Source organism: Sebastes umbrosus, chromosome 13, assembly GCF_015220745.1.
Source record: "Sebastes umbrosus isolate fSebUmb1 chromosome 13, fSebUmb1.pri, whole genome shotgun sequence".
NCBI classification, from domain to species: Eukaryota; Metazoa; Chordata; class Actinopteri; order Perciformes; family Sebastidae; genus Sebastes; species Sebastes umbrosus.
In genome coordinates, this window is record NC_051281.1 from 835,961 (window position 1) to 859,758 (window position 23,798).

At 37.5% G+C, this 23,798-nt stretch overlaps 1 protein-coding gene across 2 annotated transcripts; it reads left to right on the plus strand.

Moving 5' to 3' along the window:
- Positions 1 to 1,564: 1,564 nt before the first annotated feature.
- On the plus strand, positions 1,565 to 23,468 carry slc15a2 (solute carrier family 15 member 2). Of its 2 annotated transcripts, XM_037789951.1 has the most exons (22): positions 1,565 to 1,720; positions 3,638 to 3,725; positions 5,806 to 5,947; positions 6,885 to 6,977; positions 8,296 to 8,395; positions 8,920 to 9,010; positions 10,054 to 10,131; positions 12,053 to 12,135; positions 12,303 to 12,386; positions 12,475 to 12,564; positions 13,938 to 13,982; positions 14,288 to 14,323; positions 15,692 to 15,780; positions 16,019 to 16,100; positions 16,881 to 17,006; positions 18,461 to 18,625; positions 18,886 to 18,932; positions 20,111 to 20,218; positions 21,062 to 21,161; positions 21,258 to 21,401; positions 22,577 to 22,681; positions 22,931 to 23,468. In XM_037789951.1, the coding sequence occupies exons 1-22, from the start codon at positions 1,712 to 1,714 to the stop codon at positions 23,159 to 23,161; spliced, it is 2,136 nt and encodes a 711-aa protein (XP_037645879.1). In that variant the 5' UTR covers positions 1,565 to 1,711; the 3' UTR covers positions 23,162 to 23,468. The 2 variants fall into 2 exon arrangements, with proteins under 2 accessions (XP_037645879.1, XP_037645880.1); XM_037789952.1 differs by lacking the exons at positions 1,565 to 1,720; positions 3,638 to 3,725; positions 5,806 to 5,947; positions 6,885 to 6,977 and adding an exon at positions 7,022 to 8,045.
- The last annotated feature ends 330 nt before the right edge of the window (positions 23,469 to 23,798 follow it).

The following is a 23,798-nucleotide window of genomic DNA, read 5'->3' on the forward strand; positions in this document are numbered from 1 at the left end:
CTCTCAACCAACACGTCTATCCCTCAACAAGGACTCTATTGTACCGACAGAGAGGCTCCTAGTGCCGGACCTCCTGCTCCACTATAAGGCCTGTTCTTACTAATAGAAGAGTTTCTCTCTAGAGCTGAGGTGTGTGGAGGAAAACTGAGGGAACAAGTCCACTTTGTGTGGTGTAATATTAACTTGCAGTCGTCTTTAGGAGGTGGACATCCTGCGTCATCACGCGGAGAGGAGCGCAATATGCAAATGAGGGATCTGTCACTCAACGCGTCATGGGGTCAGAGAAACCCATTGAGTTAAATAAAATATAAAGAAATAAATAAATGAAAAAATTAATAAATGTAAAAAAAATGAATAAATTAATAATATATGTATTTAAAAATGTATGAAAATAAATACATAAAAAATAAATGCAAAAATAAATAAATACATTTAAAAATGTATAAAAATAAATACATAAATAAAAGGGAAAATTAAACTGAAAAGCAAATAAATAAGGGAATTAACACAAAGATAAATAAATAAATGAAAAAATTAATAAATGTAAAGCAATTAATAAATTAATAATATATGTTTTTTAAAATGTATAGAAATAAATACATAAAAAATAAATGCAAAAATAAATAAATACTTTTAAAAATGTATAAAAATAAATACATAAATAAAAGGGAAAATTAAACTGAAGAGCAAATAAATAAGGGAATTAACACAAAGATAAATAAATAAATTGCAAAAATTAATAAATGTAAAGCAATTAATAAATTAATAATATATGTATTTAAAAATGTATTAAATAAAAATACATAAAAAAAATTGCAAAAATAAATAAATACATTTAAAAATGTATAACATAAATACATAAATAAAAGGGAAAATTAAACTGAAGAGCAAATAAATAAGGAAATTAACACAAAGATAAATAAATAAATGCAAAAATTAATAAATTTTAAAAAAATAATAAATTAATAACATGTATTTAAAAATGTATAAAAATAATTACATACAAAATAAATGCAAAAATAAATAAATACATTTAAAAATGTATAAAAATAAATACATAAATAAAAGGGAAAATTAAACTGAAGAGCAAATAAATAAGGGAATTAACACAAAGATAAATAAATAAATGAAAAAATTAATAAATGTAAAGCAATTAATAAATTAATAATATATGTATTTAAAAATGTATTAAAATAAATACATAAAAAATAAATGCAAAAATAAATAAATACATTTAAAAATGTATAAAAATAAATACATAAATAAAAGGGAAAATTAAACTGAAGAGCAAATAAATAAGGGAATTAACACAAAGATAAATAAATAAATAAATAAGCAACTTAAATTTCAGGCGCAGCGCGGCGGGGTGGAGTGGAGGAGGACTTGGAGAGCTCGCGTGATCTTTTTTATTATTATCTACTTATTTATTTATTTATTTTTAATGTGTGTTTTTTTTATTTTATGTTTGTATTGTTTCATTTCTGTTGTCCTTTTATGTTTGGCACAGCTCTTTGTTTGTTTTCGATATGCTTCTTTTGTATGTAAATGATCTTAATGTGTTCTGTTGTTATCATGGATACTGTCATTTTGAAATAAAAAAGGAGTGGAGAGCAGAGAGTAGTGGGACGGACTTAGTCAGTCAGTCAGTCAGTCTGCAGCTCTCAGAGAGTAAACACTTAAAAATATCTCCTCCAGCTGCACAAACAGCAACATGACGAAGGTAAGAACACAACGACACCTTTAATGCACTTTAATGCAGCTTTAACTGAGCACTTCAGGAGGTTTGAGATGTGGAACAAAAGTTTATAACTGATTTAAACTAACGGTGGAGAGTAGCTGCAGTCAGTCAGTCAGTGTAGTCTGTCTGCAGCAGAGACGTGGACTCATGGAGCAGCTGCAGCTGGACATGGAGGGACAGGAGTTTACAGGCAAACTGCAGATTATAGTTTTATTTTTAATATTAAATGAGAGCTGATGCAAGAGAAGCTCAGCAGCTCAGAATAGATGTGGTTGGTTGGTTGTAATTGGCTTCATTTAAAGGTTCATGTCATCCAGATAAAATGCAGACAGACTTGTTTGATGACTCCTAGAGGAATCTCAGCAGAATGCACTTTAACTATTATCACTTTACTGTCACTGAAACTACAGAGGAAATAATCCCTGAGAGGACAAAACAACCTCCAGGTCACATGATCCTCTTCATTCACTCAGGAAACTGGAAAAGTTCATATTTACATCATTTATAAGAACTTTATGAAGATGCTGTTGACTTTATTTAAAGGCAAAAACATGTTTGTTTTCGTGCATTGTTCAATTTAGAGATTTTGCTTCCACAATAAAGATGCAACAATCCAACTCCCGATACCGACAGTGATACCTGGGCTCTGGGTGTCGGTCGATACCGAGTACCGGTCCGATACCAGTGTTTAATTAATGAGCTGTGTGGATCATTCTGTTGTGTATAAGACAACATCAGGCTGGACTTAAACATCGCTTTCCTAATGTAAAAGAAAATTTAACAAATTACTACGGAGATATACATTTAATGAATTGTTCGCTAAATTTAAATTAATTTAATTTTAATTAAATTTAAATTAATTTAATTTTAATTAAATTTAAATTGCTTCTCTATTTATTTATCTTTGTGTTAATTTATTTATTCACTCTTCGTTTTAATTTTCCCTTTTATTTATGTATTTATTTTATATACATTTTTAAATGTATTTATTAATTTTTTTTATGTATTAATTTTGTATGTATTAATTTTTATACATTTTTAAATGCATTTATTTATTTTTACATATATTATTAATTTATTTAAGTTTTTACATTTATTTATTTAGTTTTGTATTTTTTTTTTTTTTTTTTTTTCATTTATGTTTTTATTTAACTCAACGGGTGTCTCTGACCCAAATGATGCGTTGAGTGAAAGACCCCTCATTCGATAATGAGGCAGAAATGTGTAAAGAAAATAACACAGAAATAAATAAGTTTGTGGAAATAAATAAGGGGTGAAATGCAAAGAGAAAATCATGCAGAAATAAATAAATAAATGCATAAATACAGAAATAAATAAATACATTTAAAAATAAATATAAAATAAATGCAAAAATAAAATAAAGATAAGATAAATAGATGTATAAATAAAGATAAATGCATAAATAAATGCATAAATGTCGAAATTTACTAAATTGAATTAATTAATGAAAATTTAGCTAACCATTTAAATTTAAATTTAAATTAAATTAAATTAAATTAAATTAAATTAAATTTAATTAAATTGAATTAAATTTAATTAATATCTTATTTCAATTTACATAAAAAATGTAAATATCAATATGCAACACAATATATGTAGCGTAATATAAATGATGATAAAAATAAGAAATGAGAAAATATAATAAATAAATATATATGAGTGATAGATTAAATATATATGAGTGATAGATTAACAGGAAGTGTGCAGCGGTCACATTCCTCCCCAGTACGTGGGAACATATTGATCAACTCTGTTAGAGATGGTGAAACTACTGATGAGTTTCTGTTCAGAGAAAAGAGATTAGAGTATGAGAGTATTTATTGTCAGCAGGTTTGTATGATTAATAACTCATCCTGAGTGTTGTTGAACCTCCTCCAGAAACTCTGTGGGACCAACTACCCGGCCAGCATCTGCTTCATCGTGGTGAACGAGTTCTGTGAACGCTTCTCCTACTATGGCATGAAAGGTACGAACACTTCCTGTCTGCTCAACATGTGGTGCTCCAGAACAGATCCTCCTGGAGGACGGCGGTCTGCGTTCACTCAGAGCAGCTTCACGCTCTTTAACTGAGACTGAAGGCTCAAAGGAAGTGATGCTCCGCCTGTTAACGTGGTTAACAGAGTTAATGGGAGCTATATAACGTAGACGTAGAGGCTATAGGGGACAGACGAGGTCTCTGTCTTCTCCTCACATGACCTCACTTAGACTCACATGTTAGTCTGTCACATTACTGCAATCACTTCATACACACACACACATATATATAAAGGAATGCATAAATACATAAATATAAAAGAAATGCAAAAATAAAATGAAGAAAAGATAAATAGATGTCACATTTTATCAATAAATCAATGGCTACATTTATTAAATTAATTTAATTTAAATTTAGCTAACAATTTAAATTTATTTAAATTTAAATTAAATTAATTTAATTTAATTTAATTTAATTTAATTTAATTTAATTAATATCTTATCTCAGTTTACATTAAAAAAAAATTAAAATATCAATATACAACACAATATATGTAGCGTAATATAAATGATGATACAAATAAGAAATAAGAAAATATAATAAATAAATAAATATATAATATATATAAATAAATAAATAAAGATTAAGATTAATGCTGATTTATTGCAGGGAAGTACAGGAGGAAAAGTAGTTGTATTAACTAGTGTCCATATTCATTTAGCAGTTCGGTCATAAATGATTACCAATATTGATTTATATATGGGTGTTCTCTGGTCACTTTTGTAATTTCTATAATATTTTAAAGACATTTAAATTAAGTTCTATGCATTGTTGTAAATATTGATATAAAAACATCTTTTTAAGGAATAAGAGGATTTTATGATTTTCTCTCTACACCCTGAGAAATGTCGACAGTAACCACAGATGTCAGTGTTCATAAACAAAAAATATAAAATACGTTGTTTTTTTAGGACAGAAATTGCAATTTTAATATCTAATGTCTTTACCGCAACATTTAAACCGCCGCTGAACAGAAAGACTTTGTTGACCGGACAGAGGTTATGTTTGATTACCAGCGACTGACATACACTTTAACACAAATACCTGCTGGTAAAGACAAAGTGATCATGTGTCGACAAGGATTTTGGGCTTTACAAAAATAAAATTGACTTGAATAAAGGCTCCAATAAACACCTGACCAGAGGAGACTTTGAATAAGAACAGATCTTGTTTAGTGGAGGACGGAAGAAGAAATGTATAAAGAAAATAATACAGAAATAAATACATTTGGGGAAATAAATAAGGGGTGAAATGCAAAGGGAAAATAATGAATAAATAAATAAATGCATAAATAAATATATATATAAAAATAAATAAAAAATAGTGCAAAAATAAATAAATACATTTAAAAACTAATAAAATAAATACATAAATATATAAAATGAAAAATTAAGCAGAAAGGTAAATAAATAAGGGAATTAATTAAATTAAAACAGAAATATCAATTTATGTCACATTTTATCCATTAATTAATGGCTTCATTTATTTTTTATATTATTTTTGCTACATTGAATGACATCTTTATTTATATATTTATAAATTTATTTAAATTGCATCTCATCCCTTATCTATTTCCCCAAACTTATTTATTTCTGTATTCTTTTCTTTACACATTTGTTTATACATTTCTGCCTCACTCTGTGTCATCATGGGGTCAGAGACACAGTTAAATAAAAAATCAATAAATCAATAAATAGTAAATGCATACATTTTATATGTAAAAATAAATACATAAATAATAAAAGGGAAAATTAAACAGAGGACTAAATAAATAAGGGAATTTATACAAAGATAAATAAATAAAGAAGCAAATTAAAACAGAAATATCAATTTATGTCACATTTTATCAATTCATTAATGTCTACATTTATTTATATTATATGTTTCTACATTTAATGACATTTATTTTTTTATCGAGACATTTATTCATGTTAGAGGTATTTGGACCTTACATGTGGACTAACCGTCCCCTGAGCTCGTGCCTCATGTTAATGTGTGTGTGTGTTCACAGCGGTGCTCACGCTCTACTTCGTCACCTACCTGCACTGGGACAAAGACCTGTCCACCGCCGTCTACCACGCCTTCAGCAGCCTCTGCTACTTCACACCCATACTGGGAGCGCTCATCGCCGACTCCTGGCTCGGCAAGTTCAAGTGAGTCCCCACATGACCTGGTGTAGGTTTCTGCATGATGACGCTGCTACATGTACAGCATATATATATAGATAAATATATCTATATATATATATATACATCCTTATAGTCGGTGTATTAATACAGTAACTTAGATGGCCCAGTCAGGAGAAGCAGACAGGAGTACCTGCAGGAAGCTCAGCGATGTGCTGCTGTGGACGCCACGTTAGTTCAGATCAGAAAATCACACAATAACACAAACACAGTAAAATATGTGAAAAATATCCCAAAAATTTCAAAAACTTATTAGCAAAATATGTTAAAAAAACTATTGAAAAATGACTGAAAAATATTAAATATATATTAAATATTAAATAAAATATGTGAAAACTAAACAAAATAACATCTATTAGTAAAGGGGACTTTCTACAAGCTGAATGCATGAAACACCATTCAGACATGTGAAAAATATCCGAAAATTATTAGAAAAATGTCTGGACATTATTACTAAAATATGTTTGAAAAAAAATGTCCAACAAATCTGGGAAAAAATGTCTGAAAATGATTAGTTAAATATGTGAAAAATAAACAAAATAAGAACTATTTTTTAAAGAGGACTTTCTACAAGCTGAAAGCATGAAACACCATTCAGACATTATTAGTAAAATATGTTAAAAAAATATTGAAAAACTTTCCAAAAAATACCAGTGAAATATGAGAAAACTAAACAAAATAACATCTTTTAGTAAAGAGGACTTTCTTCAAGCTGAAATAATGAAGGACACATGATTCAGATGTAGAGTCGTCCTCTCACACACCTGACTGGAAACCATCAGTCTGCAGTGTTTCAGTTCTTTAACCTTTAAGAGCTGTGGTTAGATGGTGTAACAGCAGCTGTTAGTGGAGGTGAGTCACTGACAGTAATAACAGAGCACCTCTGAATGACGTCTCTCAACAGGACCATCATCTACCTGTCCATCGTCTATGTCATCGGACATGTGGTCAAGTCGGTTGGAGCCATCCCCACGGTGGGAAGCAGCAGCGTGCACATGTGAGTTATCAACAGCTGAAATTCGATTTTCTTTCACTTTGAGTTGCTCAACATATCAGAGATATTCAGAAGTGTAAGTCCATTTACTGAAGTACTGTTCTTAAAGGTGCAGTGTGTAAGATTTGGTGACATCTAGTGGTGTGGTTGCAGATTGCAACCAACTGAGTACCCCTCCACTCACTCCTCTCTTTACGAGACTGAGGTCACGTGGCCTCGCTCAGAAGTCATCCTTACTGTCACGGTCCGGCTGTGTTCCCAGAGAACTTTGGACTTTTCTTGTTGAGACTTTCTTGTGTTGCATCTTTTAGTGGATTGTAATGGTTCTGATTTACCTGAAGGATTTTAGTTTCTAGGTTTTGGGGTTTTTATTTTAGAGCGGGTGAGCGGGTCGTCGTATTTTCTGTTGATTGCTGTTGATTATCCAGATTTTGTGCACGTTATAATAAGTCGATCATTTTCATTAAATCTGATTTTGTTCATCGTATTTTATGAATCTCAGGGTATCATTTTGGTAGCACGTCGGTTGGACAAGCGAACCGGACCCCGACCCCAACCTCTCAGCAGCTTTTAGATTGTTTCCTGAAGTCACTTCACATTCGTTTCCTGTTTTATTTTGATAGGTTCACTCCTCTTGTGTCTTGTTTGGTTTTTACTTCCTACCTTTGTGATTGTCTGATTTGTTCCACCTGTCTGTGTCTCATCATCCTGCTCCACCTTGTCGTCGCTCCTCGTCATTTGCGTTTCTCCTCATCCTGATCCTGATTCCTGAGCAACAGGAAGTCAGGCGGCGGCTGGCGGTACCACGGTTTAACACTCTGCAGCTCACGTTAGCACCGTTTTACCGGCGTGTCGGAGAACTACAGTGAAAGGCTCTCTCTAGAGTCAGAGTTTGGTTTGTCCGTTCTGGGCTCCTGTAGAAACATGGAGGACGGCGTGGAGAGGACCCGCTCCCTATGGAGATATAAACGCCTCATTCTAAGTTTACTAACACACGGGTCCTTTAAGTACAAATCTGAGGTATTTGTTCTTTACTTGAGAATTTAATTTCTCCTTTACTTCATCTCAGAGGTAAATATTGTACTTTTTACTCCACTACATTTATCTGACATCTTTAGTGACTTTACTTCTGCACACAAAACACATGAAAATACAGCTGAAACATTAAAGGATCGACAGAAAATTAATTGAGGATTTGCTCCTATTTATTTTAATAATGTTAATAATGTTAATATGTTAATATGTTAATATGTTAATGTATATATATATATATATATATATAGGTCAAAGAGTGTGTGTCATGTGTGTGTGTGTGTTGCAGCGCTCTGTCCATGTCGGGTCTGATCCTCATCGCTTTCGGTACCGGAGGAATCAAACCCTGCGTGGCGGCGTTTGGCGGAGACCAGTTTGACGAGGAGAATGTGAGTCACTGCATCGCCACATCACTTCCTCTTTAGTCTGAAGACAAGAAAACTTATTCTGTTTGTATGAAATATGGAGTTACGTTTGTGTCCGTATTATAAAATCAGACAGAAGAGGTTTGAGAAACTTTCCACACTGCAATCAAAAAATGTTTTGATGCAAGTAAAATACGTTTGTGATTACAAATATAATATAATATAATATAATATAATATATTAATGTGAATCTAATAGTTTTGCTTGCTGTTAAGCTGAATCTCGTGGGTGGACTTTGGGATTAGCAAACAAAATTTGTGGATTCATAAACAAAAGTTTTGGATTTGCAAACAAAACTTTGGATTATCAAACTAAATGGGTTACACAAAATAATAAAGTGCTGGAATTGGACGGTATCCATTATATTATTATATATATTATATATTTAGCTTTACACAGTAATCACAGTGTTTACAAAACTATAAATCTTAACGGGGACTTAATGATCAAATGAAGTCTGTCCTGATTATCTCATTGATCACATCCAGGTCAGCGAGAGGCAGAAATTCTTCTCCATTTTCTACATGTCCATCAACGCCGGGAGCCTCCTGTCCACCGTGATCACGCCCGTACTGAGAGGTATTAACCTTCATGTTATAAACCCAGTGTGGCTGACATCGCTGTGTGACATCACTGTGTGACATCACTCTGTGACATCACTCTGTGACATCGCTGTGTGACATCGCTGTGTGACATCACTGTGTGACATCACTCTGTGACATCGCTGTGTGACATCGCTGTGTGACATCACTGTGTGACATCACTCTGTGACATCGCTGTGTGACATCACTCTGTGACATCGCTGTGTGACATCGCTGTGTGACATCATTGTGTGACATCATTGTGTGACATCATTGTGTGACATCACTGTGTGACATCATTGTGTGACATCATTGTGTGACATCACTGTGTGACATCATTGTGTGACATCATTGTGTGACATCGCTGTGTGACATCATTGTGTGACATCATTGTGTGACATCGCTGTGACATCATTGTGTGACATCACTGTGTGACATCATTGTGTGACATCATTGTGTGACATCACTGTGTGACATCATTGTGTGACATCGCTGTGTGACATCATTGTGTGACATCATTGCGTGACATCATTGTGTGACATCATTGTGTGACATCATTGTGTGACATCGCTGTGTGACATCATTGCGTGACATCATTGCGTGACATCATTGCGTGACATCATTGCGTGACATCACTGTGTGACATCATTGTGTGACATCACTGTGTGACATCACTGTGTGACATCATTGCGTGACATCATTGCGTGACATCACTTCGTGACATCACTGTGTGACATCATTGTGTGACATCACTGTGTGACATCACTGTGTGACATCATTGCGTGACATCATTGCGTGACATCACTTCGTGACATCACTGTGTGACATCATTGTGTGACATCACTGTGTGACATCACTGTGTGACATCATTGCGTGACATCATTGTGTGACATCATTGTGTGACATCACTGCGTGACATCACTGTGTGACATCACTGCGTGACATCACTGTGTGACATCATTGTGTGACATCGCTGTGTGACATCATTGTGTGACATCGCTGTGTGACATCATTGTGTTAACGCTGGACGTCCTCCTGCAGGTGATGTTCAGTGCTTCGGTGGTGACTGCTACGCTCTGGCCTTCGGGGTTCCTGCAATTCTGATGATTGTGGCTTTAGGTGAGTCTCTCTATCAACCTGTGACATCATCCTACATTACCCAGAATGCAACTTGTCTGCCAACAGTTGTGTGTTATGCTAGTAGTGACTGCTAGCCCCAAACAGAGATGAGCAGCGGGCGACAGACTTCTTTCTAAGTTTAATTTCTAAACTTAGAGTGACATCACTTTAGGACGTTTCTCAGAGTTTGCACAGCTCCCTCCTGAACTTTCAACCGTATCACACTGTCTTCATCAGCAGATGGGATTTTCTCCGTTGTCATAGAGGTAAAAATACAGCCTATAAAACATTTTTTGTACTTAACTTATTACATACTTATCTGTCAAATTATGTATTGATAATGATGATATCAGCATCAGTGGAGCTCTGCCTCTTTCTCATCAGTGTTTTGGTTCAAGGTTATTAAACTCTTCTTATTAAACTCTTTTTATTAAACTCTTCTTATTAAACTCTTCTTATTAAACTCTTCTTATTAAACTCTTCTTATTAAACTCTTTTTATTAAACTCTTTTTATTAAACTCTTCTTATTAAACTCTTCTTATTAAACTCTTTTTATTAAACTCTTTTTATTAAACTCTCCTTATTAAACTCTTCTTATTAAACTCTTCTTATTAAACTCTTCTTGTAGGTGCTCGGTGGTCAGGAACTGATTGCTGAGGCTCGTCAGTGTGAATGCAAGCCGCTGTAAGGAAGACCAATCTGCCACTAAAGCACATTAGTGTTGAGAAAGGCCATAAATATAAATAATGTGATATTAGTGTCCAGATTAACGGTCACATTTCAGAAGCTGAGCTCGGTTCAGGCTGCCATCTGCATGTCTGTATGAAGTCCAGCTTTAGACGGGCTGGACTTCCTCTTGATCTCGGCGGTCCGTCCTCATACGTCCTGACAGTCCGTTGTCTCTGCCGCCGAGTCCTCGTTGATCCTCCCGGGATTCACGCTCGGCCGACCGCTCGCTGTGAAAACAAGCTGTGATTTTATTAGCGGAGGGGCCGCGGACAGATCGCAGTGAGGACGGAGGAGGGGGGGGGGGAGAGTGTTCGAGGCTTGAAGCTTGTTTACAACAGGAAGGAATTTATGGCTCTTAACAAGCTGCTGGAAGAGGACATGTTAAACCAGAGAGGTTTACTATGTCCTCTCTCAGCGGCTCGTTAAACCACTCTGTCAGATTCTTCTCGTGTTGGTTGGAAATAAATATAAAGCTGATATGTATGGAGTTACTTTTGTGACTTTATTATGCAATCAAACAGAATATGATTGAGAGCAGAACTTTAGCAATCAAAACATGTTTTATTGCAAGTAAAATGTATTAATGTTGTTGAGCTGAATCTCCTGGGAGGGACCTTTGGATGCACAAACAAAATATTTGAAATCGCAAACAAAACGTTTTGATTCACAAATAAAATTTTGTGATTCACAAACAACATTTTTGGATTTACAAACAAAACTTTGGGATTCACAAACACAAAATTTTGTATTTGCGAACAAAAATATTGTATTTGCATTAATACATTTGTAATCACAAATTAACTACAACATTTTTGTATTTGCAAGCAAGTTTTTTGGATTAGCAAACAAAACTTTGAGATTCACAAACAAAACGTTTTGATTCACAAATACAATTTTGTGATTCGCAAACAACATTTTTGGATTCACAAACAAAATATTTAAAATCGCAAACAAAACTTTTGTATTTGCATTAATACGTTTTTAATCACAAATGAATTTGACTTGCTATAAAAGCATTTTTTGATTACAGCATTGATAGTTCTGCTCTCTGTTTGACATAATAAAGACACCAAAGTAGCTCTACAGATACGAGCGTGTCGGTACTTCTGGCACCAGGCGAGCCGTTTCCAACATAAACTGTTTGCTTCCCTCCTCCTCCTCCGGCCTTAACTCTTCATCCATCTCGTGCAGTTGTGTTCATCGCTGGCAGCGTTCTGTACAAGAGGAATCCTCCCCAGGGAAACATCCTGATGGAAGTCTGCAACTGCATCGGGGTGAGTCATCATCATCTCCCCGGCCTCCCGCAGCCGGATCAGACCATTTTATTAAAGTGCAAATGGATTTATCCTCTTCCTTTCACTGTCCAGAAACATTTTGTCTTGTAATAAACGTTCACACATTGCTTCTGCTTCTGTCTGAGCTGTTCACTTCTGGTTTTCAGTTTGCCATCAAAAACCGCTGGAAGAGGGCGAAGTTTGACCCTCAGAGGACGCACTGGTTGGACTGGGCTGAGGACAAGTACTCGGTAACTCTTCCATGCAACAAAGAGTGTTTTTCTGAGGACACATATTCACGTGTCACATGACTAACCCGTCCCGTCTGTGTGTTAACAGAAGCGTCTGATCCAGGAGATTAAGATGGTTCTGCGGGTTCTGGTACTCTACATCCCGCTGCCGATGTTCTGGGCTCTGTTTGATCAGCAGGTACGTCTTATTATGACCCGTCACAACAAGAGACCCTATTTTTAACCTCTGGAGCAAGTTGCCAGGCAACCAGTGGAAACTCCAGAAAGTTACTGGTCCCAGTAAAGAAAGTCAGACGCACAACACACTAATCACACCTTTCTATCTGTTCTAAATGAACCTTAAAGGAGATTAGTCCAGTATTTAATCCTCTCATCAACATGGGAGTGGACAAATATGCTGCTTTATGCAAATGTATGTATATATTTATTATTATAAATCAACACAAAGCAATGACAGATATTGATCCAGAAACCCTCACAGGTACTGCATTTAGCATTAAACAGTGTGTCAGTGTGCTGACTTGACTATGACTTGCCCCAAACTGCATGTGATTATCATAAAGTGGGCATGTCTGTAAAGGGGAGACTCGTGGGTACCCATAGAACCCATTTACATTCACTGATCTGGAGGTCAGAGGTCAAGGGACCCCTTTGAAAATGGACATGACAGTTTTTCCTCTCCAAAATGTAGCGTAAGTTTGGAGCGTTATTTAACCTCCTTCCTTCACCAGCTAGTCTGACATGGTTGGTACCGATGGATTCATCAGGTTTATAGTTTACTATGATACCAGTATCGGACTTATCTTCGGACATTTTTTGGACAATTTTTGGACACTTTCAGACTTTCTTGGGACTTTTTTCTGAATTTTTTTGGTAATTTTTTGGTGATTTTTTCAGACTTTTGATTGGCTCTTCACTCCGGCTTTAAAACTGAGCCGCTACAACTTAAAAATCACAAGTTGCATTAATGAGTTAAAGAAATCTGTGGCGTTAAAACGAGTGTGCGTTAACACGTTATGATCGCGTTAACTTTGACAATATAAATGAATTAATTAATCTATAGATATTGTGATAATATTGTTATTGTGGATTCTTTAGGCCGTGATAACCGTGTAGTTAACATCTGATATTATGACAGCCCTAATGTGGTCATGTTATAATCACATCAGTGAGCGAGTATACAAAGTATAAGTATACTTTATTTTGTATTTTCTGGTATGGATCAGCAAACAATCTGTCATTTGGATAAATAGAAATAAATTGCCATAACTTTTAATTTGAGTGAATGAAGAAGCCGTTAGTCAGCCGGAGGTCAAGGTCTAGTGTCACAGCGCTTCTATAAAATCCCATAACTACCTGTTATCTCCTCCTCTGGCCAACACGCAACACAACCGTCTGATTAGAGAAAACCTCAAACCTTCCTCCTGAACTCTTCATTTAAAACGATTTATTCTTATTCTGAGTCTGCTGAGGTTAAAGGTGCATCATGCTGAGCCAACAGTGAATCTGAACCACGTTGACAGTAACAGTAGGTGTTTGTCTGTGTTTCAGGGTTCCCGCTGGACGCTTCAGGCCACCAGGATGAACATGGCTTTTGTAAGAGCTTCTTCACATGAAATAACAAACGGTGTCAAAATGATAAAACATCTGATAACATCTTTTATTGCTCGTTGATATCAGTGGGCGGGTTTTGATTTGTATCTGATTGCACAAGCAGTCCTGTAAAATGTGCTATCTGTTAGGGTGTTGTATGATGTTATTCCAGTGAATTACATCGTTTATGGTCTTAATAAAACATCCAGGGGATTTAACTGGGCGATCCACACCCTGCTCCTCCTCTTAAAGCTCTGAAATTAAAGTTTAAAAACTGTTGATGATGAAGTCTTGTTGTTTTCCTGCAGGGAGGTGCTTTCATCATCAAGCCTGACCAGATGCAGGTAAGTGCACATAAACAGTGATGCACAACAAGGTGTTCAGAGAATGCTAGAAGAGGTGAATAAGGACCCCTGTGAAACACGTATCCCACGGCTACCACGGCTACGTGACTGTGTTTCTATAATCAACCATTCTTTCGCGGATTAAACAAACTACATAAACCTCTCCTCCAAATATCGTCCAAGGCAGGTCTGTCAAACTTTGGATTCCTCCACATGCTGACATGGACTGTCTGTCATGGACTGTCTGTCATGTACGACGGCATATTAGGGCCATAAAATAAAATGAAGTTACGGAGCCTGGAGACGGGGGAATATTCTGAGAAAAACTCCTAAGATTAAAGTGGTACATTTATGAGAAAAACTGTTTAAAGTTAAAGGGACTATTTGTAACTTTCAGAAATGCTTCTTAACAGCGACACCTGTGGCTGTGAAATCAACGAAAGTCAGCGTCGGGCTCGTGCTTGTGCTCACTCTACATAGACATGAACGAGCATCGCTCAACACAGTGAGGAGACACACGTCAGCTAAAAGCACAATATCACTCTATATTTCAGCTGCTTGGCAGTAATGTTAGCTGACCAGACCAAGGTCTCTCCATGAATCAATGCTGATACTGTGTTGGCTTCTCCTGCCTCAGTGCAGGCTGAAGCAGCGGGACTCTGCAGCGAGAAACTCGTCTCACTCCGCCCGCAGCCGGAGTGAACAGGGAGACACCGCCACCCGGTCGGTAACGAGACGGTAAGGTTTCTCTCTGCGGAGCCCCGTCACTTCACAAGACACGGGAAACCTCTGTTGGTCTGGAGGAGCTGCAGCAGTTATTTCTGCAAAACGTCCACTGAACATTCACTAGATATTCTCAGAGCTACTAACTCTTCTGCAGTGTGGAGCGAGCAGCATGCACGTCTAGAGGTGGAGCGAGTACGCAAGAACGCGCGCGCTGTCTGAGTGAAGGCAAACAGGCAGAGGAGACGAGGCTCCGGCCACACGTGAGTGCGCATATGCGAGCGCGCATGTGTCCCGACCCGCTACATTTATACGCTTAGAAAGTTACAAACAGTCCCTTTAAATGCATGAATCTGGTGCTGAACGTGGTGCTCTAGTAAACCATTTAATCATAAAGGTTATATGGTTATGAATGCTGGAATGTGAGGGGTGCTGTATATTAAAACCCACAGCAGTCAGTATCCCTCATCAGGTAACGACATTCAGTCGACTGATGATTGACTCGGCAGGTCGGCGCTGTCATTCTGGTGAAAATCTCTTTACTGCTGATATTAAATCGTAACCCATCTTTTATTCACATTTAACTCTAACCTTTATGATTTAATGAGCGTTTATAGAGTCGTATAACCCCTCCTTGTTGTCTAGATGCTGAACGCTCTGCTGATTCTCGTCTTCGTGCCCATCTTTGACCTCATCTTATATCCGCTCGTTGGCCGTTGCAGGATCAACGTCACGTGAGTAGACGCCTGTTGTTCTGGATATTCCCCGTCTTTATTACGGAAATGAGCATTTAAGAAGCCTCTTAAACTGGAAGATGAGCCTTGTGACCTCACGTTTATATCCCACCGATACCAATGAACAGATAAGGAAAGAAGGCTCCTTTATAATTACTGATTTTATTAATGTTTTTTAGAGAATGGATCAGGACTTTGAATGAAAGGTGTGCAAACGTGTTGTCTGTCTGTCCTTCAGGCCTCTGAGGAAAATGGCCACGGGGATGATCTTTGCAGGGCTGGCCTTCGTAGCGGCCACACTGGTGGAGGTGAACGTTGTGGTACGTACAGTATGAGCAGCAGCCATGAATCTCACCTGTTATTATTGCTGAAATAAAGAGACAATCACCAAAACCTTCACTTTCTTACACATATAGGATTACTTACATGCACACCAGAGGCCAGTTGCATAAACTTAGTTTAAAGGTCCCATATCATGCTCACTTTTAGGTTCATGTTTGTATTTTGTGTTCCTACTAGAACATGTTAACATGCTGTAATGTTCAAAAAACATTTTATTTTTCTCACACTGTCAGTCTGAATATACCTGTATTCATGCTCTGTCTGAAACGCTCCGTTTTAGTGCATTTTAATGGAATTGCAACAGAATTGCGTTGCTAGGCAACAGTTTGGGTCCATGTTTACATCCTGTCAGCTGATGTCATTCACATACACTGCAACAGGAAATAAACTGGGGCACATTTAGTATGTTTACGTTTAAAAAATGTGAAATGGTCTAAATATTGTAAATTTGTGACATCACAAATGGGCAGAAATCCTAACGGCTTGTTTCAAACGCACAGTTTCTGAATACGGGCTGTGTGTATTTCTCCATGGATTGAGTGTTTTGATAGTTTCACAGTATTTATATATCACTTAAACCTGCTTTATAATATAAAAGACATGCAAATCTAACTTTTTACAACATGGGACCTTTAAGACTAGTCTCGGCCTCAGACTGGTCTTAGACTATCAGGTTAGATTAGTCTAATTAAGCCTATCTGCTGCATAAAGTCTGAGAAAGCCTGTTTATCAGTGTGCTGCTCTCTTCTGTCTGCTAGAGAACGGTGGTGAATCCGGCTCCGGTGGGGAAATGTCTCCTGCAGGTGTTTAACCTGGCCGAAGGTAATGTGAATGTGACAATCCCTGGCAGCGACCTGTTTCCAGAGCCCATCCAACGCCTTCAGGTACATTTATACCATCCAGTGTGCATGCAGGGAAGAACTCAGTGACCAGGTTCAACTACAATGTAAACTGTATATACTCAATTAATCTCATTCTGCATTTCAAACACACGTCAGGACTGTAGACTCTGAATTCACCAGAGGTGTGAGTATGACAATTATACAAGTTAGTTGTTTTTTATTGATGTTATACCGTGCACAATGGTAGAATGTGATGATGCACAATGGTAGAATGTGATGATGCACAATGGTAGAATGTGATGATGCACAATGATAGAATGTGATGATGCACAATGGTAGAAGGTGGTGATGCACAATGGTAGAATGTGATGATGCACAATGGTAGAATGTGATGATGCACAATGGTAGAATGTGATGATGCACAATGGTAGAATGTGATGATGCACAGGGTAAAATGTGATGATGCACAATGGTAGAATGTGATGATGCACAGGGAAGAATTTGATGATGCACAATGGTAAAATGTGATGATGCACAATGGTAGAATGTGATGATGCACAGGGTAAAATGTGATGATGCACAATGGTAGAATATGACGATGCACAGGGAAGAATTTGATGATGCACAATGGTAGAATGTGATGATGCACAATGGTAGAATGTGATGATGCACAATGGTAGAATGTGATGATGCACAGGGTAAACGTCATGGTTGAAGGCTCCATTGTGTGCCCATAGCCTCCTGTAGTGGATATCAGGAGTATTTTAGAGCCAGATTCTCTTTCAAGAGGTAGAAAACCCATTTGGCACACTTTGTGTATCCCAGTGGTCCAGATGGAGAGTCCTCCTGGTCCTATCCGGACTAAAACCTTTTAGAATCTATGTGCTTTGTGTTATTTATATCTGCTTTGGCTCAGTTGTAGTCAAGGAGTTGTTGAATGGATTCAGAGGCGTCTCTGTGCACGGCATCATTTATATAATGCTGTTATCCACTGTCTCATCTAGAGAACAGTTTAGGCCACGATAACAATGCATTCCTTTGGTTCATCACAGTTTACTCAGACAGAGTAACAGTCACAATGTAACTTTACTACTAGTTGTGGAGCTATTGTTGGTTTATTCTGAGTGTGTCTTCCAGCAGCCCTCGGGGCTGAAGAGGCTAAAGGGTAACTCCCTATTGTCCTGTGATACAAACAGCTCATTCTAAGCGAACAAAACAACAACAGTTCTTATTATCAGGTGATTATACACTAAAGAAAACATACTTATTAATATTATATTACATATCTGCCAGTAGAGACCCCTAAATGTAACACACTGGTCCTTTAAGAGCTCAACAGAGACAATAACTTCTATCTTCTAATACTCATTTAGTCAGAGGTGTTTTAGAAACAGTGACGATCATGTACCGAACCTGAACCTGAACCTGAACCTGAACCTGAACCTGAACCTGAACCTGAACCTGAACCTGAACCCGCTGGTCTCTCTGTGTATCAGGACCCTCCTAAATATGAGACGCTTCTACTGGCGACCCCCAGTGAGGAGCTGAAGATTGGGGTCACCTTCAACGGAGAAAACTTTGAGTGTCAACACACGTTTAACCAACAGGAGGCCTACAGTCTCATCTTGTACTCCAGCACCACCGGATTCCACTGCAAACTGGTGAGTGGGTCCAAATATTCAGTTTGTTCCAGAGCATTAAATATTCACGACTGAATGAATCCCCACAACCGTCGTCACATTTTCATTTAAACCCTGATTGGTGCACAATTGCACAATGATGGTGTTCATGTATGACCCCATCACTCTCAGTGAGAAGCTGATCTCTGGGGGAACTGACTGTAAGAACTGTCCTCTGAGATTCATAGAAACAACTCAAAGTGAGTTAGACGTTGATGTTATTGTGTTTTCTACTCATCCAGGTGGATGACAACATAATGAAGAGCGGAGATGGGAATCCTCTCCTCAGGTAAAACACCTTCCATCTTTTACTCATCTGACACTGTAAAACATTTAACCATAATTCATCCCTTGCTGTCGTAACAATGTTCACTTAATTAATCATCACTCAATCTAATCAGTGGTTAATGTAATGAAGTACATTTACTCGAGTACTGAGTAATGAATAAACAGTTGAAATAGTTAGCTAAAGGTTAGCTGTACTTTCACTTCAGTAAGATTTTGAATGCAGGACTTTAACTTGTAGTAATAATAGTAGTAGTAGTAGTAGTAGTAATAATAGCAGTAGTAGTAGTAGTAGTAGTAGTAATAATAGCAGTAGTAGCAGTAGTAGTAGTAGTAGTAGTAATAATAGCAGTAGTAGCAGTAGTAGTAGTAATAATAGCAGTAGTAGTAGTAGTAGTAGTAGTAATAATAGCAGTAGTAGTAGTAGTAGTAGTAGTAGTAGTAATAATAGCAGTAGTAGTAGTAGTAGTAGTAGTAATAATAGCAGTAGTAGTAGTAGTAGTAGTAGTAATAATAGCAGTAGTAGCAGTAGTAGTAGTAATAATAGCAGTAGTAGTAGTAGTAGTAGTAGTAATAATAGCAGTAGTAGTAGTAGTAGTAGTAGTAATAATAGCAGTAGTAGTAGTAGTAGTAGTAGTAGTAATAATAGCAGTAGTAGTAGTAGTAGTAGTAGTAGTAATAGTACTGCAGTAGTAGTAGTAGTAGTAGTAGTAATAATAGCAGTAGTAGTAGTAGTAGTAATAATAGCAGTAGTAGTAGTAGTAGTAGTAGTAATAGTAATTGTACTGCAGTAGTAGTAGTAGTAGTAGTAGTAATAATAGTACTGCAGTAGTAGTAGTAGTAGTAGTAGTAATAATAGCAGTAGTAGTAGTAGTAGTAATAATAGCAGTAGTAGTAGTAGTAGTAGTAGTAATAATAGTAGTAGTAGTAGTAGTAGTAGTAATAATAGCAGTAGTAGTAGTAGTAGTAGTAGTAGTAATAATAGCAGTAGTAGTAGTAGTAGTAGTAGTAATAATAGCAGTAGTAGTAGTAGTAGTAGTAATAATAGCAGTAGTAGTAGTAGTAGTAGTAGTAATAATAGTAGTAGTAGTAGTAGTAGTATTTTTAGACTGTAGTATTGTTACTTTTACTGAAGTAAAACATCTGAATCTTCTTCCACCACTGCGTCTAATTCTCCAACAGGTTCCTCAACACACAGCCGGAGGCCATAGACGTGAAGGTTGGAGAAGTGACTTTCCAGTTGCCCTCCGGTTACAGCATGTCTCCTAACCAGACCGTGGACCGGGGACAGTGAGTAGGATCGGCATAAACAGACGACATACTGACGCCACTTCCTGTCTAGACACTGTTCAACTAGCTTCTGTAACTTAATGCAGTCGCTCATTTAGGACTTCTGAAGTTGAAGCCTTTATGCAAATTAAAGTAAATAACAATTATGGCTCATTAGTAGTGATGAACCCAGAGATAATTATCACTGAACACTGTGTACTCTGATCACTACCTGCTCAGGTACTCTGATCTCTACCTGCTCAGGTACTCTGATCTCTACCTGCTCAGGTACTCTGATCTCTACCTGCTCAGGTACTCTGTTCACTACCTGCTCAGGTACTCTGATCACTACCTGCTCAGGTAATCTGATCACTACCTGTTCAGGTACTCTGTGTACTACCTGCTCAGGTACTCTGATCACTACCTGTTCAGGTACTCTGTATACTACCTGCTCAGGTACTCTGATCACTACCTGTTCAGGTACTCTGATCTCTACCTGCTCAGGTAATCTGATCACTACCTGTTCAGGTACTCTGATCACTACCTGCTCAGGTACTCTGATCACTACCTGCTCAGGTAATCTGATCACTACCTGTTCAGGTACTCTGATCACTACCTGCTCAGGTAATCTGATCACTACCTGTTCAGGTACTCTGATCACTACCTGCTCAGGTAATCTGATCACTACCTGTTCAGGTAGTCTGTATACTACCTGCTCAGGTACTCTGATCACTACCTGTTCAGGTACTCTGTATACTACCTGCTCAGGTACTCTGATCACTACCTGATGTAACGTTTTAATTCAGTCTAGACTAGTTAAATGATCTTGTGTCTAACTCATCTCGTCCTCCTGTCTCCGGGTAGATACCCGGCCGTCAGCTGCAGCTCTCCGTCTAAGAGGTGCTCTCATCTGGATCTGGGTCTGCTGGACTTTGGAGCGTCCTACACCGTCGTCCTCACAGAGGTCAGGATGATGCTCACTGCTATCCACCTGTATATATACAGATCTGAGCAGTTATACAACCTGACCCTCTCTCTCTCTCTCTCTCTGTGTCGTCAGAGATCAGGTCAAATCGTGGCTAACAAGATGGAGGATGTGAAGGCCAACAACGTGCACATCGCCTGGCAGATCCCTCAGTACGTCCTCATCACCATGGGAGAGGTCATGTTCTCCATCACAGGCCTGGAGTTCTCCTACTCACAGGTTGGTCCTGACACACATTAACTATCAGTAATAACCCTGTTATTCTCTCTGTTCTTAATGCTCCACTCAGAGTCCTTTAAAGATCACAACCAAAACAGTACAACTCCGGTAACTTTAGGCTTCACAAGACGGTGTAACAGAATCAGAAGAAATGTGTCTTTGGTGTTTTGGTGCTTCGACAAGAAATATAAATACAGAGCAAAAAAAAAATACAATAGTTAGTTGGAGACTTTATTGTCCATATTGTGGAAAGAATGTCATAAAGTTTAATAAATAAAGAGTCATACTGGCTCCTGATTTCCCCGGGAGACTCCTGTTCTCCTGTAGTTCTCCCGGTTTATTATTATTTTTTTTAACTTCTTTTTATTTTATTTTCAGCACAATCACATGTTTTAAGACACTACAGGGACATAAGTTTCCTCAGGAGACAGTCCGTCCGTGAGCTTGGTTCCATTAAGGAGGAATGAGTCATATTTTTCATCCATAGGCCCAGAGATGATTCATATATAAATGTACAGGGAGGAATAATAACACGTTTATTTATACTTCTATTAGGAGAGAAGAGGAGATGAGTACAGAAAAAGAACTGAAAAAGAATAAATAAATAAATAAATAAATAAAAATGAGAGATAAAGTTAGAAAATAGAAATAAAAGAATAAAAAAATAGAATAGGAATAATAATAAACAAAAATAAATAAAAAATAAATAGAGACAAATAAATAGGGGGAAAAAAATAAAGATTTCTCTGATTTATGACACATTTCCACACTTTTTTTCCTTGTCGTTATGTCAGCCTGTTTCTGGAACTGAACGGTGTGTATAATCTCTACTGTTTCCACCCGGACGACAACAGAGCTACACCGACTGTCGTTTCCCGGCGGTAGAGAGCAGTCTATGCTGACGACACAGCTCAGCTTGAGCTCATGTTTAAGCTGCGCTCGCCGCAGCGTGCAGGGCCAAAAGTTTGGCTTTGCTCTGCAGCGAAAAGTCGTTAGAAATATAACATGATTTAACAAACCTTCCTTTCTCTCCATAACTTAGAGCTGTCTGATGTCCACTTTCTATCACATTTAGGAAGCTTTAAACATCTTAGTATTAGTATTCGTATGAGCCCGGGGACAGCTTGTTGTCTCTCTGTCTTCACTCCCTGTACTTCCTCTCTCCGTCCCTGCAGGCTCCAGCCAACATGAAGTCCGTCCTCCAGGCCGGCTGGCTGCTCACCGTGGCGTTCGGGAATGTCATCGTTCTGATCGTGGCAGAGGGGGCGGGACTGGATCAGGTACGACCACGCCGTGGGGCATTATGGGAAACATTAAACATCTCTGAGGACTAACAACAAAACCAGTCAAACACTTACTCTGTGGAATAAAACTGAAATATATCTTATCTCATAAATACATCATTTGTGTAATAGATGGCGGAGGTCTGCGCTCTCCGAGTACTATTCTAGTTGTTACTGCGTTCTCAAGAGTGCATCACACCTCAGCGGTGATGATCCCAGACTAACCAGTATCTGTTGTTGTCCCAGTGGAAAGAGTTCCTGCTGTTCGCCAGCCTGCTGTTTGGCGTCTTCTTCATCTTCTCCATCATGGCATACTTCTACACCTACGTTGACGCCGATCAGCTGGACAAGATCTACCTGGAGGATTCAGTGAAGGAGGAAAACCACGACAACGACGACGACGACGACGATTACGACTTAAAAAAAAAAACTACCGACGTCCACCTGAGCAAGACGGGGAAGAGCACCAGACTGTAACCGTGACGACCGCCTTCGTCGCCAATTTGGATCAAAAGAACTGATGAGTTGATGAGATGAAGGTACCCTGCTTTATGTTTTCATTCAACATGTGATCAATGGACCTGATCAGTCCGGTACCTGTTTAATATATGATGTGAAACTTCTCTTAACACTCCGTCACTGATGAATGTTGAACCGGAGAGCAGGATGTTTGTTCTGAATGAGACTGAATACATGAAATAGTGTTTAAACTGTGTGATTTCCCACACCGGGATCAATAGTGTTATATTACTAATTAATGTCAAATATTCTGTATATATCTGTTGAGTATTTCTCCGTGTCAAAATGTTTTCTATGAAGCTTAATAATAATCATTCAGTCTTTGACATGTTTACATTGTGTGTCTAGTAATGATACTAAGAGGACCGTAGCGAGGTGACTGCTGGTTTTGCATGTTAGAGGTATCTAGGCGTGTCCTTCGCATATCTCCAGAACCGCTCGTCAGATCTACGTAACACTTGGCGGGTGTAATGCAGACGAACTAGCCTTAAAATAATATATTAATATTATTTTCCACTGAATCTTTTAATACAAAATATTCATTTATTTTCACAATTTTAACACTTTAGTTTGTTTACATAATGTGACTCTTGTC